The 14,147-nt window shown below is 37.4% G+C and overlaps 1 protein-coding gene across 5 annotated transcripts in view; it reads right to left on the bottom strand.

The window, feature by feature from the left end:
- Nucleotides 1-14,147, bottom strand: part of WDR70 (WD repeat domain 70) — a 422,645-nt gene that overhangs the window by 144,920 nt on the left and 263,578 nt on the right. For all 5 annotated transcript variants that reach the window (XM_050794508.1, XM_050794509.1, XM_050794510.1 and 2 more), the window contains one exon: nucleotides 7,403-7,577. In XM_050794508.1, the coding sequence (XP_050650465.1) occupies nucleotides 7,403-7,577 (175 nt within the window). The remainder of the gene's footprint in view (nucleotides 1-7,402; nucleotides 7,578-14,147) is intronic.

Genomic DNA, 14,147 nt, shown 5'->3' with positions numbered 1-14,147 from the left:
ATGAGGTCATTAGTCTGGGCTGCAAGCACAGTCTTAGCCATTCGAGGTCATGTTTAACTTATACAAGTCTTTGATGATATCACTATCAGGGAAATAAAGGATACTTATCAACTATAGAATAATCAGAATTTAAAAAGCTCTCCATACATCATTCCCAAGATTCATAGCTAAAATGGTATGTCAAAGAAGTTTTTTTTTAAAAAAAAGGCTGAAATCAAAATATTCTCAAATGAAAATTTTGAAATGAAATGAGTTCTTCAAGCATCTTCACAGTTGCAGATGGCAGTAAATAATGAATAACTATGTAATAAAATGTTTTCCAAATCAAAGTCATATGACTTTAAAATTATGCAACAGATGACAACTTTATCACAAACAAGACTGGAAGCATTATATGCTAAAAATATTTCAATGCATTATTTTTTTTTAATCTCCAAAATCTTGAATACCAACAGCTTAACACTCAGTTTAGGGAGTTTAGATTGCTCTAATAGGTAATAATGAAAATATAAAGAAAATATTAAGAGCACGCTGTCATAAAATTCTTCCTTCTTGCTAATAATCTGGCTTAATACACAAACATAGAGAACCTCCATAAAAGTAAATACTGCTAGACGGGCGGATCACGAGGTCAGAAGATCAAGACCATCCTGGCTAACACGGTGAAACCCCGTCTCTACTAAAAAATACAAAAAACTAGCCGGGTGTGGTGGTGGGCACCTATAGTCCCAGCTACTCGGGAGGCTGAGGCAGGAGAATGGCATGACCCCGGGAGGCGGAGCTTGCAGTGAGCTGAGATCTGGCCACTGCACTCCAGCCTGGGTGACAGAGTGAGACTCCGTCTCAAAAAAAAAAAAAAAAAGTAAATACTGCTTTCATTTTTAGTGGTTATGACAGCTTCATAAGAATATCCCAAAAGCAACAAAAAGACGCAATTACCAGCCATTAAAAACATATCGCTACAGAAAGTAGTTAACAAACAGTATGAGAATTTGTCTTAAATTAGTTTACTTGAGGTATGAGAGAAGAATGTTCAAAGCTGCATTACGAAAATTTAACAAAAAAAAAACTACTAAATTTTTTAATTGTGAAAATTATTGTTAATGTAAGGCACAGCAGATGGTGTCCAACAGTGAGGAGTGACTTCTAAGAGACTTTAACTTGAGGGCATCCAGGGACTCAAGTGCCACCTCTCCCACAAAACATTATCTTTATTCTGCTTTACTTTTCTTTCATTATATCAAATTAGCTTGCTGGTGATTCTAAAGAGAAGATTCAAGACTGTTTTGGGAAGTAAGAATCTCAAAAGATCCTTTAGTGTCATTTTTATATGCAGAATAGCTCACTATTTCTGCTTTGTTTAGTAAACAATGAACATTATTACTCTGTAACCCCCATTAATCCTGTTGCTCATCCAAACTGTGCACCTTTCCGAGGCCCTATGACTCCCCACCTCCCCCCCCCCCCCCACCCCCCCCCCCCCCCCCCCCCCCCCCCCCCCCCCCCCCCCCCCCCCCCCCCCCCCCCCCCCCCCCCCCCCCCCCCCCCCCCCCCCCCCCCCCCCCCACCCCCCCCCCGACCTCTGCCGTCCCTAACTCTTCTACATGATGGGCATTATACAAAGCAGCACCTGGTCATAAATTACCTCACAGATCATTCCCTGAATTTTTTACAAACTACTTATAGGTTTAAATTTCTTTTGTCTTATTCTCAGTGAGGTGACAGTTCCTCAAAAATACCAGTTGAAATGTTCCAGATGTGAAGAGATACAGATATACAGATATGGAGAAAACCACAAAAGGATACCGATCAGGTAATTTACAAGCATTAAGGGATAGAGAATGGGACAATGACAGAGGAGAGGAGTGGTATAGAATAAAATAATAATAAACCAAAAAACCAACATTTTTTGAAAAGCACATACTTCATGTAGGTAAAATTACAGGATCCCATTTAAATAAAGACATTTTGAAAAAAAGCAAAGAAATCAAGCTATATCTACTATTTTATGCTTTCAAATTTAAAAAGCAAGCTTCAAATTCTCTCTACATAAAAACAAAACTCTTTTTTTTTTTTTTGAGACGGAGTCTTGCTCTGTCATCCAGGCTGGAGTGCAGTGGCGCAATCTCGGTTCACTGCAACCTCCACCTCCCAGATTCAAGCGATTCTCCAGCCTCAGCCTCCCACGTAGCTGGGACTACAGGCACCCACCGCCACACATGGCTAATCTTTTTTGTATTTTTAGTGGAAACGGGGTTTCACCACGTTGGCCAGGCTGGTCTCGAACTCCTAACCTTGTGATCCGCCTACCTCGGCTTCCCAAACTGCTGGGATTACAGGCGTGGGGCACTGCGCCCAATCTATATATCTGTAAATACATGTATTAATAAGAAGAAGGGCGTAGAAGGACATAAAGTAATCTTTTAACATGGGTTATCTGGCAGCAACTGGAGACATTTAAAGATTTGCTGTGTGCTGGATATTTCTCTCTTCTTCATATTTGTTGTCTTATTTGCCAGAAGTTGATTTCCTGATATGATTACTGTCTTTGTCTCAGATTCCTCTGTTCCACTTTCTGGCATGGCTGAAAATGGGGGCACTGAACAGCTAACTGAGCTGGGGAAATCTTGCGGCTTTCTTGGTAAGGCATTGTGCTGTGTGGTGATTTTCCCAAAAAGAACAGCCCAAGAATCTGGGCAAGGGCTTGCAGGCCAAAAGGGCAATAGGAGGCCGTCAGATAGAGGGGAGGTCAAGTTGCTAGTGGTGCCTATTGCAAAATCAAACAACCTCAAATATTATTCCCTTCCATCACCTGTATCTAGGGAGAGCAACACTCCATGAATAAAATGAATCCCAATTTTCCTGACAAAAACTTAGCCTACAATCAGTAATTGCAAGATAAGAAAACAGAGTATGTAATTTTAGTCAAGAGTCTAGTATATTGTAGATTCCTGATAGATATTAAAACACAGAAACAGTGCTTTGTGCAAAGTCAAAGAATAAATCTGACAGGCGTTTTGATATGAAGAGAAGTTATTAGGTATTCATGAGACTATACATGCTGAATTATTTGAAAACCCAGAAATTATAAAGAGACATGAACATAGTTTTTAAAATTTGCCTGTTATTAGCAAATCCAAAATCAGTCACATATACAGATAAATATATTTATATATCATTAAGAATATACCAAAAACTACCTCAATATCTTTCTCCTCTCCCCCTACCCCAAAACTCGTACACATACCCAACTCTATCTCATTGTGTATTCATATAACTAGGATAGTTTTTTAATGCTACTATTCATTAAATGTATTCTTAGAACTAAACTGACCATCTCATTTTATGTTACTATTTTAGAATACATACATCCATTTATTCATTCAACAAATAGTTACTGAAGGTCTGGTATATAGTAGGCACTGTCCTTGCTCTGGGAATACGGCAGGGAGTAGAACAGACAGCAGTCCTTTCCCTCATGCAGCCAATATCCTACTAGAACAGCCAATAAAGAGGGCCAGGTGCAGCGGCTCACGCCTGTCATACCAGCACTTGGGGAGCCCAAGGTGGGAAGACTGCTTAAGTCCAGGAGTTCAAGACCAGCCTGGGCAACATAGTGAGACCTCCATCTCTATAAAAAAGAAAATTAGCTGGGCATAGTGGCGCACACCCGTGGTCTCAACTACTCGAGAGGCCGAAGCAGCAGGATCAACTGAGCCTGGGAGGTCAAGGCCACAGTGAGTTGTAATCATGCCACTGCACTCTAGCCTGAGTAACAAGAGAGAGAACTTGTCTCAAAAGTTTAAAAGAAAAAAAAAGTGAAACATACAGTATAGCAGGTCAGACAACTATCAGCACCATGGAAGCAAATAAAAGGCGTAGAGAGTACCACGGCAGGGAGAAGGCTGCAATTTTAAATATGGTGTAGTCAGGGAAGGTCTTACTGAGAAGAAATTTCAGTCCTCTGAACTGAAAGAGGGGAGAGAAAATGCCATATGAATAGAGTGTTGTAGAATGGCCAGGGGTGGTGGCTCACACCTGTAATCCCAGCACTTTGGGAGGCCGAGGCAGGTGGATCACGAGGTCAGGAGTTTGAGACCAGCCTGGCCAATATGGTGAAACCCCATCTCTACTAAAAATACAAAAATTAGCCAGGTGTGGTGGCGTATGCCTGTAGTCCCAGCTACTCTGTAGGCTGAGGCAGAAGAACCACTTGAATCCGGGAGGCAGAGGTAACAGTGAGCCAAGACTGCACCACTGCACTCCAGTCTGGGGGACAGAGCAAGACTCTGTCTTAAAAAAAAAAAGAGTGTTGCAGACTGACAGGTTTAACATGTGCAAAATCAGAGTGCATGCCGTTACCACTCCAATGTCATCTCCCACTATTCTGTCCCCCTCTCTCACATCATGCCAAGGCAACAGATGACTTGCTGTTGCTCAAATTATGCCGGTGAATGGGAAGCAGAGAACCAAGGAGGCAGTGCAGATCCACAGAAGCTTCTCTGAAGAGGACTTCTTCTCAAATGAAAGGCATCATACGAATAAAAGGAATCTTGGGCAAACACCACTCCTCTTGAGGAGCAATGTCCAGTGAACTTTCTGCAATAATGGAAATGGTCTATATTGTCCATTAAGTAGCCACTGATCACATGATACTACTGGGTACCCAAAAAGTGGCCAAAACTGAAATTCTAATTATATTTTATTCTAATTAAAACTAAAGTAGTCAAATGTGGCTAGTGGCTAGCGTACTGACCAATATAATTCTAGAGTAAAGGTAGGTCTTGACAACACAGAAATATATCATTAATGGAGATACCTTACTTCTAAAGAAATACGTTTTGTTTAATTTACTAAAGTTTGTTTAATTTACTAAACAAACTTAAAAATTTACTAATTTGTTTAATTTACTAAAGTTCAGGTTCGTCTAATGAAAATTCCAGGATTAAATACGGCAATTATGAATGTTTTACTTAATCATCTCAAAATACAGATTAACCATTATCTGTCATATAATTATTTAACTACTGCATGGAAAAACTATTGTTATTGGGCATTCTCACTTCAGCTTTAGTATTTCCCTGTGGATGGTCTTTTTTCTTGCTGAAAAAAAAGTTAAGAAATTTTTAAAAAATCCACGTTGGGTGCAGTGGTTCACACCTGTAATCCCAGCACGTTAGGAGGCCAAGGTGGGTGGATCCCTGAGGTCAGGAGTTTGAGACCAGCCTGGACAACATGGTGGAACACCGTCTCTACTAAAACTACAAAAACTAACTGGGTGTGGTGGTACACACCTGTATGTAATCCCAGCTACTCGGGAGGCTGAGGCATGAGAATTGTCTGAACCCGGGAGGCAGAGGTTGCAGTGAGCTAAGGTCATTCCACTGCACTCCAGCCTAGGTGACAGAGCAAGACTCTGTCTTTAAAAAAAAAAAAAGAAAGAAAGGAATTTTTAAAAAATCTGTTTTCAAATCAAGCTGTAAACACAAAAAACACTTCCTGCTGGCAAGTTTTTTTTTTTCACCTTGATTTGTTTCCAGCTGACACACATTTGTATCCAAATGTAAAAAATATGAATAAAATATAACAAATGAGATATAATAAACTTACATTCATTTATTAAATACATTCTAACAAAACAATCAAAGACTGTAATTAGCTGATTGGCTTTAAGAGGTATTTCTTAGAAAGTGGCGTTCCAATGGTCTTTTTTTCTACAAAACTGAAAATAGGAGATACTCCTTATTTTAAGATACACAAGACAAATCTTTAAAAACTATATTCAACTTCATAAAAATACATGGGTTCTAAGAGAAAGTCACATATATATATACACTATACAAAAAACACTACTATTAAAGCTACACAAGAAAATTGCATGTTTTATAATTTCTGTGTTTAAGTCAACAGCACCCAGAGATGATGAAAACCAGTTACTAAAAAATTTACTGCTTGGTTAAAACTCAGTTTACAATTCAAAGAAGTTTTTAAGATCTCTATGCTGCTACGAAGCTTTATGAGGTTTACAGTAGAGATGAAAACAGAAATAAAAAGATCTGACAAACAGAAAATGTCAAAGATATTTTCAGCATTATCAGTATGGATTCTTTTCCCGTCTATCATCACTTTTTAATCTTCTTCCAACACATCTACCTGAAAAAACAACTGTGTTTCCTGGGATCCCCTTCAAAATGTAAATGTTTGATAGACAAAGGTGGAATATAAGCATATATATTTAACTAGAATGAAAACTCCATGAGGACAGGAATTTTTGATAAGTATTATCAGTGCCTACAGTAGTGCCTACAGTATGTACTAAACATTTACTGACTAATCTGGCCAGAAACTTTTATAAAATAAAGATATCCAAAATGTGTTTGTGTAGAATTTTATTCTAACACTGGTGTCTAGACTCATTCCATTTAACAAACATCTTTGTTTTACCACCCACACATAAAACAAGAAGCTTTTTACAGCTTATTGGTAATTGACAGAATTAGCCAAGGGCTTTCATGTTCATTATTTATATGGATTCTATCATTCCTTCCAATTCCAAACTTTATTTATTCTACTAATAGTCTGAAACTGTAAAGAAAAAACCTGAAACCTATCTAAATGAAATGTCATAGAAGAGTAAAATATTACTTAAATTACTAGAAAAATAACTACAAAACAACTGATGGCTCATCTTGGACTTTTCACGTTTTTCTTAAATCTTTTAAAGGGTATTTTCTAGTTCTCTGCTTAGTCTTGCTTTATACTACTATTAAACACTTCACTTTCAAAATCAAATAAACTGAGATGCCATATAATAAGATGCACTATGGTTTTAAAATTTTATACCAAAAGAGTACATTTATTTTAAAAACAAAATATGTGCTGAAAAATACAGAGTTGAAATGTCTGCTGAAATGCTGTATACTATACTACAAAAATCTCGATGTTTGATCACCTAACATTGAAGTTTAAATTAGGTCTATAGGCCGGGCGCGGTGGCTAAAGCCTGTAATCCCAGCACTTTGGGAGGCCGAGACGGGCGGATCACTAGGTTAGGAGATCGAGACCATCCTGGCTAACACGGTGAAACCCCGTCTCTACTAAAAAATACAAAAAACTAGCCGGGCGAGGTGGCGGGCGCCTGTAGTCCCAGCTACTCAGGAGGCTGAGACAGGAGAATGGCCCGAACCCGGGAGGCGGAGCTTGCAGTGAGCTGAGATCCGGCCACTGCACTCCAGCCTGGGCGACAGAGCGAGACTCCGTCTCAAAAAAAAAAAAAAAAAAAATTAGGTCTATATGCAGGAAATTCACCTTCATAATATTTTAACACATTTGTCTTTGTAAGGTGGCCATCTTCTAAGGAAAGATTTAAGGTGGCCATGTTCTAAGGAAAGATTTAACTTACAGTCAAATTTCGGTCCCAGATCTGTATGCTTCCATTCTGGCAGGCAGCTGCTATGAGGTTTCCATCTCTACTATATGTGCATGTAGTGGGAATGACTTTTTTGCCCTGCATCGTCCGAGGTTTAAACACACTTTTTTGCTTCTTTGGATTTTCAACTTCCCACGTCCTCACAGTCCTAAAAAGGATCAGGAGATTTTCATTTATTAAAAGATAAAAGGGGGGGGGGCGGTTAAAATAGAGAAGAGTCCATAAAGACTGCTTCACCATTTTGGCACATAAATCTTATAATTATTTTAAAATAAAATAAGACATGCACTGTAAAAGATTCTCTGTTTATAAATGAGGTTACTCACAGAAATAAAGTAAACCATCTGAATCATGTTGTCATCAAATTGAACAGAGAGAGGCAAATTCTACTTCCAATCGATCAGAGTTATTAATTCTGTCCCTCTAAAGCAGTAAGTGGCCTCCAAATTATTCTGACTTTACCCCCGATCAGCCAAACTGTTGAATGTCTGCCCCCTATATAGGCACGTATTCGTAAATCACTTACATGTGTTAATGCACTGTTTTTAACATACACCAGAAAACACACTGAAAAATAAGTTATTAAAAGAATAATACCCCTCTCTAGAGCCCAAGCGAAGATCTCATTCCTCTAGGGGAGAAGTAGAAATACACCTCTCTGTTTCTGAGCTTTTGCCAAGCAACAAGCAACAATAGCCTAGTCCTGGAGCAGAGGTGTAGAATACCCTTGTACTCACAGTCCTAAGTGAAGGAGCACTGTCAGTAAGGGAGGGTAGAACAAACGCCACATGACCCAGAGGGGAAATTTCAAAAGCTTAAAATACAGAAAAATAAAGATAAGGTAAGTTTCTTGCCAGAAACTATACAAGCCAAACCACTATGGAACAACATCCTTAAAGTTCTAAAAGAAAAAATTAATTGTCAATCTAATATTCTATAGCCAGTCAAAATATATTTTAAAAATAAGGTGAACTCAAGACTTTTTCAGATTGACAAAAGCTGAGGCAATTCACTACCATCAAACATCTACTAAAATAAATGTTAAAAGACATAGGTAGAATAAATATGACAAAAGTGGAAATCTGAATCTACACAAAGAATATTACAAATGTAAAATGCATTTTTAAAAATGTTTAGATCTCTTTAAAAAATAAATTGATGTAAAGCAAAAATAGTAAAAAACAATGCACTAATGTACTTTGAGTTTTATAACCATATCCAAGTAAAATGTATGACAATAATTGCAAAGGTTGGGAGGAGGAAGGAAAATATGTTGTTTGATACTATACTTGAAATAGCACAATATTATTTGATATGTTAAAGATGTACATTACAAACTCTAAAGCAATTGCTATCATATTTTTAAATCAATACATAATAATGAAGATAAAATGAAAACAAATTAATTTTATCAAAAACAAGATCAGAAATCAAAGCAATGTGATAAGTATAAAACAAAAAGCAATATGGCAGATGTAAATTCAACCTCATTGATAATAAAATTAATTTGAAATGGTCCAAATATTCTAATTGAAAGACAAAGATTAGAAGCTTTTTAGTTTCACACAATCGCTTTTGCCTATTTTTGTTTTTATTGCCTGTGCCTTCGGTTCATATATAAAAAATCTAAGCCCAGACGAATGTCAGAAAGGTTTTTGCCTGTTTTACAGTCGTTTTACAGTTTCAGGTCTTAAACATTTAAGTCTTTAATCCATCTTGAGTTGATTTTTGTATATGGTATGAAATAAGGGTCTAATTTCATTCTTCCACATGTGGATATCCAGTTTCTTCAACACCATTTATTGAAGAGACTGTGTGTTCTTGGCACCTTTGTTAAAAATCAATTGACTGTAAGTACCTGGGTTTATTTCTAGACTATATCCTGTTCCACTAGTTGATGTGTCTGTTTTTATGCCAGTACCGTACACCATACTGTTCTGATTACAATAGCTTTTATTTTGAAATCAGGGAGTGTGATGTGATGTCTCCAGCTTTGTTCCTTTTGTTTATCACTGCTTTGGCGATTTGGGATCTTTTGTGGTTTCATTTGAATTTTAGGGGTTTTTTCTTCTATTTCTGTGGAAAATGAGATTGGAATTTTGATAGGGATTGCACTGAATTTGTAGATCACTTTGGATTGTTTCGACATTTTAGCAATATTAATTTTTCTAATCCATGAACATGGAATACCTTTCCATTTATTTGTCTTTTTTTCTCTTTTTTTTTTTTATTTAGACAGAGTCTCGCTCTATCACCCAGGCTGGAGTGCCATGGTGCAATCTCGGCTCACTGCAACTCCACCTCCTGGATTCAAGCAATTCTCCTGCCTCAGCCTCCTGAGTAGCTGGGATTACAGGCACATGCCACCACGCCCGGCTAATTTTTGTATTTTTAGTAGAGACAGGGTTTCACCATGTTGGTCAGGCTGGTCTCAAACTCCTGACCTTGTGATCCATCCACCTCAGCCTCCCAAAGTGCTGGGATTATAGGCGTGAGCCACCACACCCGGCCTATTTGTGTCTCTTTTCAATTTTTTCATCAATGTTTGATAGTTTTCTTTTTTTCTGAGACAGAGTCTCACTCGGTCACCCAGGCTGGGGTGCAGTGGTGAAATCTCCACTGACTACAGCCTCCGCCTCCCGGGTGCGAGTGATTCTCCCACATTCAAATGATTTTCCCATCTCAGCTTCCCAAGTAGCTGGGATTACAGGCACCTGCCACCACGCCTGGCTAATTTTTATATTTCTAGTAGAGACAGGGTTTCACCATGTTGTAGGCTGGTCTCAAACTCCTGACCTCAAGTGATCTGCCTGCCTTGGCCTCCCAAAGTGCTGGGATTACAGGTAGGAACCACCATGCCTGGTCAACACTTTTCAATGTTTGATCTTTTAACTCCTTAACGTTATTCCTAAGTATTTTTTAACGTTATTGTAAATAAAATTATTTTCTTAATTTCTTTTTATATATATATACTTCAAGTTCTAGGGTACATGTGCAGAATGTGCAGTTTTGTTACATAGGTATACACATGCCATGCTGGTTTGCTGCACCCATCAACCCATCACCTACATCAGGTATTTCTCCTAATGTTATCCCTCCCCTAGCCCCCCAACCCCCTACAGGCCCTGGTGTGTGATGTTCCCCTACGTCCATGTATTCTCATTGTTCAATTCCCACTTATGAGTGAGAACATGCAGTGTTTGGTTTTCTGTTCCTGTGTTACTTTGCTGAGAATGATGGTTTCCAGCATCATCCATGTCCCTGCAAGGGACATGAATTCATCCTTTTTTATGGCTCCATGGTATTCCATGGTGTATATGTGCCACATTTTCTTTATCCAGTCTATTACTGATGGACATTTGGGTTGGTTCCAAGTCTTTGCTATTGTGAATAGTGCCACAATAAACACACGTGAGCGTATGTCTTTTTTAGATAGATTGTTGGCAGTGTGGAAGAAGAAAATCTGACCAGACCAACAAGAAGTAAGGAAACTAAATCAGTAATAAGAAGTTAACCGCCCCAAAAAAAAAACCAGGACCTGATGACTTCACTGATAAATTCTACCAAAGAGTTACAGAAGAATTAATACCAATTCTTCTCAAACTCTTCCAAAAAAGTTGAAAGAGAAAGGGAATAATTCTAACCCCATTTTATAAGGCTAGCATTGCCCTGATACCAAGCCAGACAAGGATACTATAAAAAAGAAGGCTACAGAACAATATCCCTAGTGAACACAGATGAAAAAAATCATCACAAAAATGTTAGCAAACCAAATCTAACAATTATTAAGAAGATAATTCACCACAATCAAGTGGGATTTATCCCTGGGATGCAAGGATGGTTCAACATATGTAAACCAATAAATGTGATTACCACAGTAACAAAATTAAGAACAGAAATCACATGATATCTCAATAGATGCAGAAAAAGCATTTGATAAAATTCAACATTCTTCATGATAAAAACTCTCAACAAAATAGGTGTAGAAGGAATGTACGTCAACACATTAAAGGCCATGTATGATAAGCCCACAGCTAACATCATACTCAGCAGTGCAGAGTTGATAGCTTTTTCTCTAAAATCAAAATCAAGAAAAGGATGTCCACTTTGACAATTTCTACTCAACATAGTACTCGAGTCAATTAGGAAAGAAAAAGAAAAGTCATCCAAATAGGAACGAAGTGAAATTGTCTCTGTTTGTTGATGACATTATCTTACATACAGAAAACTCTAAAGACTCTACCAAAAAAACTGTTTGAGCAGAGAAACAAATTCAGGAAAGTTGTCAGTTACAAAATGTTTGCTATTTCATGAAACTTTACAACTGCTTTCCAGAGTGGCTGTACCCTTTTACATTTGTACCTGTAATACCGAGTTTTAGTTTCTTTGCCTCCTCAATAGTTTTAATTGTCTTTTTTATTATAACCATTCTAGTAGGCATGGAAAATGTCATTGTGATTTTTATTTGCATTTTCTTAGTAACTAAGGATGGCAAGCATCTTTTCGTGTGCTTATTGGGCATCTCCATTATCTTTCTTTAGTGAAATATGTACTCAAATCTTTTGCCCATTTAAAAAATTGGGTTGTCATTTTATTGAATTCTAGATGTTCTTTAAATATTCTGGATATCAGTACCTTAACAGATACATTATTTGCAAATATTTTCCTCAACTCTTTGGCTTATCTTTCTTTTCACTTTCTTGATGGTATCTTTTGAAGTGCATAAACTTTTAACTTTGATGAAGTCCAACTTATCTTTTTTTTTTCCCTCTTTCATCATGTATGCTTTTGGTGTTGCATCTAAGAACTCACTGCCTAACCCAAGGTTAAAAATATTTTCTCCTATGTTTTCTTTAGGACTGTCTTTACTTTAAATCTATAACTTATTTTGAGTTAATTTTTATATGGTAAAGTATGGTAAAGTAAGGTTCCAAATACATCTTTTTTTTTTTTGAGATGGAGTCTTGCTCGGTGACCCAGGCTGGAGTACAGTAGTGCAATCTCGGCTCACTGCAAACTCCGCCTCCCAGGTTCAAGCAATTCTCCTGTGTCAGCCTCCTGAGTAGCTAGGATAACAGGCACGCACCACCATGCCTGGCAATTTTTTTGTATTTTTAGTAGAGATGGGGTTTTGCCAGGCTGGTCTCGAACTCCTGACTTCAGGTGATCCACCCACCTTTGCCTTCAAAAGTGCTGAGATTATAGGTGTGAGTCACCATACCTGGGCCCCAAATTCACCATTTTACATATGGATAACCACTTATCTCAGCATCATTTGTTGAAAGGACTACTCTTTTTACATTGTTTTGGAATCTTGGTGGAAAATCAGTTGGCCACAAATATAAGGGTGTGGTTATTTATTTAGCAATGATTCCTAAGTCTAACTCTAGATTTCATAAGGCCGTTTTATTTTTCCAAACCCTTTGATTGAATGAATATTCTGTGTATGTTCCACAGCCATATAACTTAAGTAACTGTAAGTAGAAAATATGAGCACCAAATAAATTTCTCCTAAATGCAATGGTATTCGTAGTGCAACTACTGTGTACATGCATAAAAATTGTGTCCAAAGTGTTTATATAAATTACTGTGGGTTTTATATAGAAGTTAGAACATTTTCCCATTTCTGTGAACTTTAATATCTTAATACTTGGGCATTTTTGAAAAGAAGGTCTTCCTTGTTAGATTCATTCTGCCAAGCAAGCCTGCAAGTTTTAGACTTTTATATCACTCAAGTTGCTTATGTAGTCCTTCAAGAAAAATTAAACCAAGATCTCTAAAGTGATTTCCATGCAAAATGAATGCTTCCCTTTACCTCTGCCAAACTCTGTGATGCATTTATGCAGCAGATGCCAGAAAGTTTAGAATTTGTAACTGGAAAGAATTCAAAATTTTAAGATAGAAAGCATTTGTGCCTGGGGCAATGTAATGATCCCACCTGTGTCGTTTTCATGTCTTCTGGATGTTTTCATTGTGTGTCCAGAAAGGCCCAGGCAGATCCTTCTTCTATTTTTAAATCTTTTTTATGAAACACAGTTTTAATTTTACAAGACCAGATCTCACTCCAAGTTTCAAAATATGTGTTCTTCAGCATAAAATGTTTTGACAGATATCTAATGGCCTAGCACTTTAGCATCCATTTTTTAGGCATAGATTCAGAGAATTGGAGCCATAAAATCATAGTGTAATTAGTCACTATCAAATGCTGGATAAATTTGTACTTCTAGGTGAACTGTTTTCTTTCCCTTTCCCTTATTGTGAAAATTGTCTCAATCTGTTAATATACCACTGAAATAAATGGAAATATCTGTTGGACTTACTAGCTTTGATATTTCATTTATGGTCTAAGAAGCATAGCAGGAAAGATGTGGTATTTATTGAGTGCCTACTATGTTCTCCAAGTATTAGCCTAGATATGTTTATATCCCTAATCTCATTTAATCCTCACAAACCCTTATTGTTGGTATTATGATCCCATTTTTAGAAATGAAGAACTTTAAATAAGCCAAATAATGACGCTTTATGCCTGTGTGTGGCCTTTCATATCATAATTCTAAAATATCATCTGGTATTTGTGACGTTCACTTATTTAAAAAACTATCATAATTTATATTCACCATTGCAGAGTTGAGGGTAGAACGAAAAGACAAATGTGGTATTCAACTTTTTGCACTTATTATTTTTGGGAAACATAGCAAACACACATAAGAGCCAAGTA

The sequence above is a fragment of the Macaca thibetana genome, chromosome 6 (assembly GCF_024542745.1).
Source record: "Macaca thibetana thibetana isolate TM-01 chromosome 6, ASM2454274v1, whole genome shotgun sequence".
Taxonomy (NCBI): Eukaryota; Metazoa; Chordata; class Mammalia; order Primates; family Cercopithecidae; genus Macaca; species Macaca thibetana.
The sequence above is the reverse complement of the archived record's forward strand: the minus strand, read 5'-3'. Positions and strand labels throughout refer to the sequence as shown.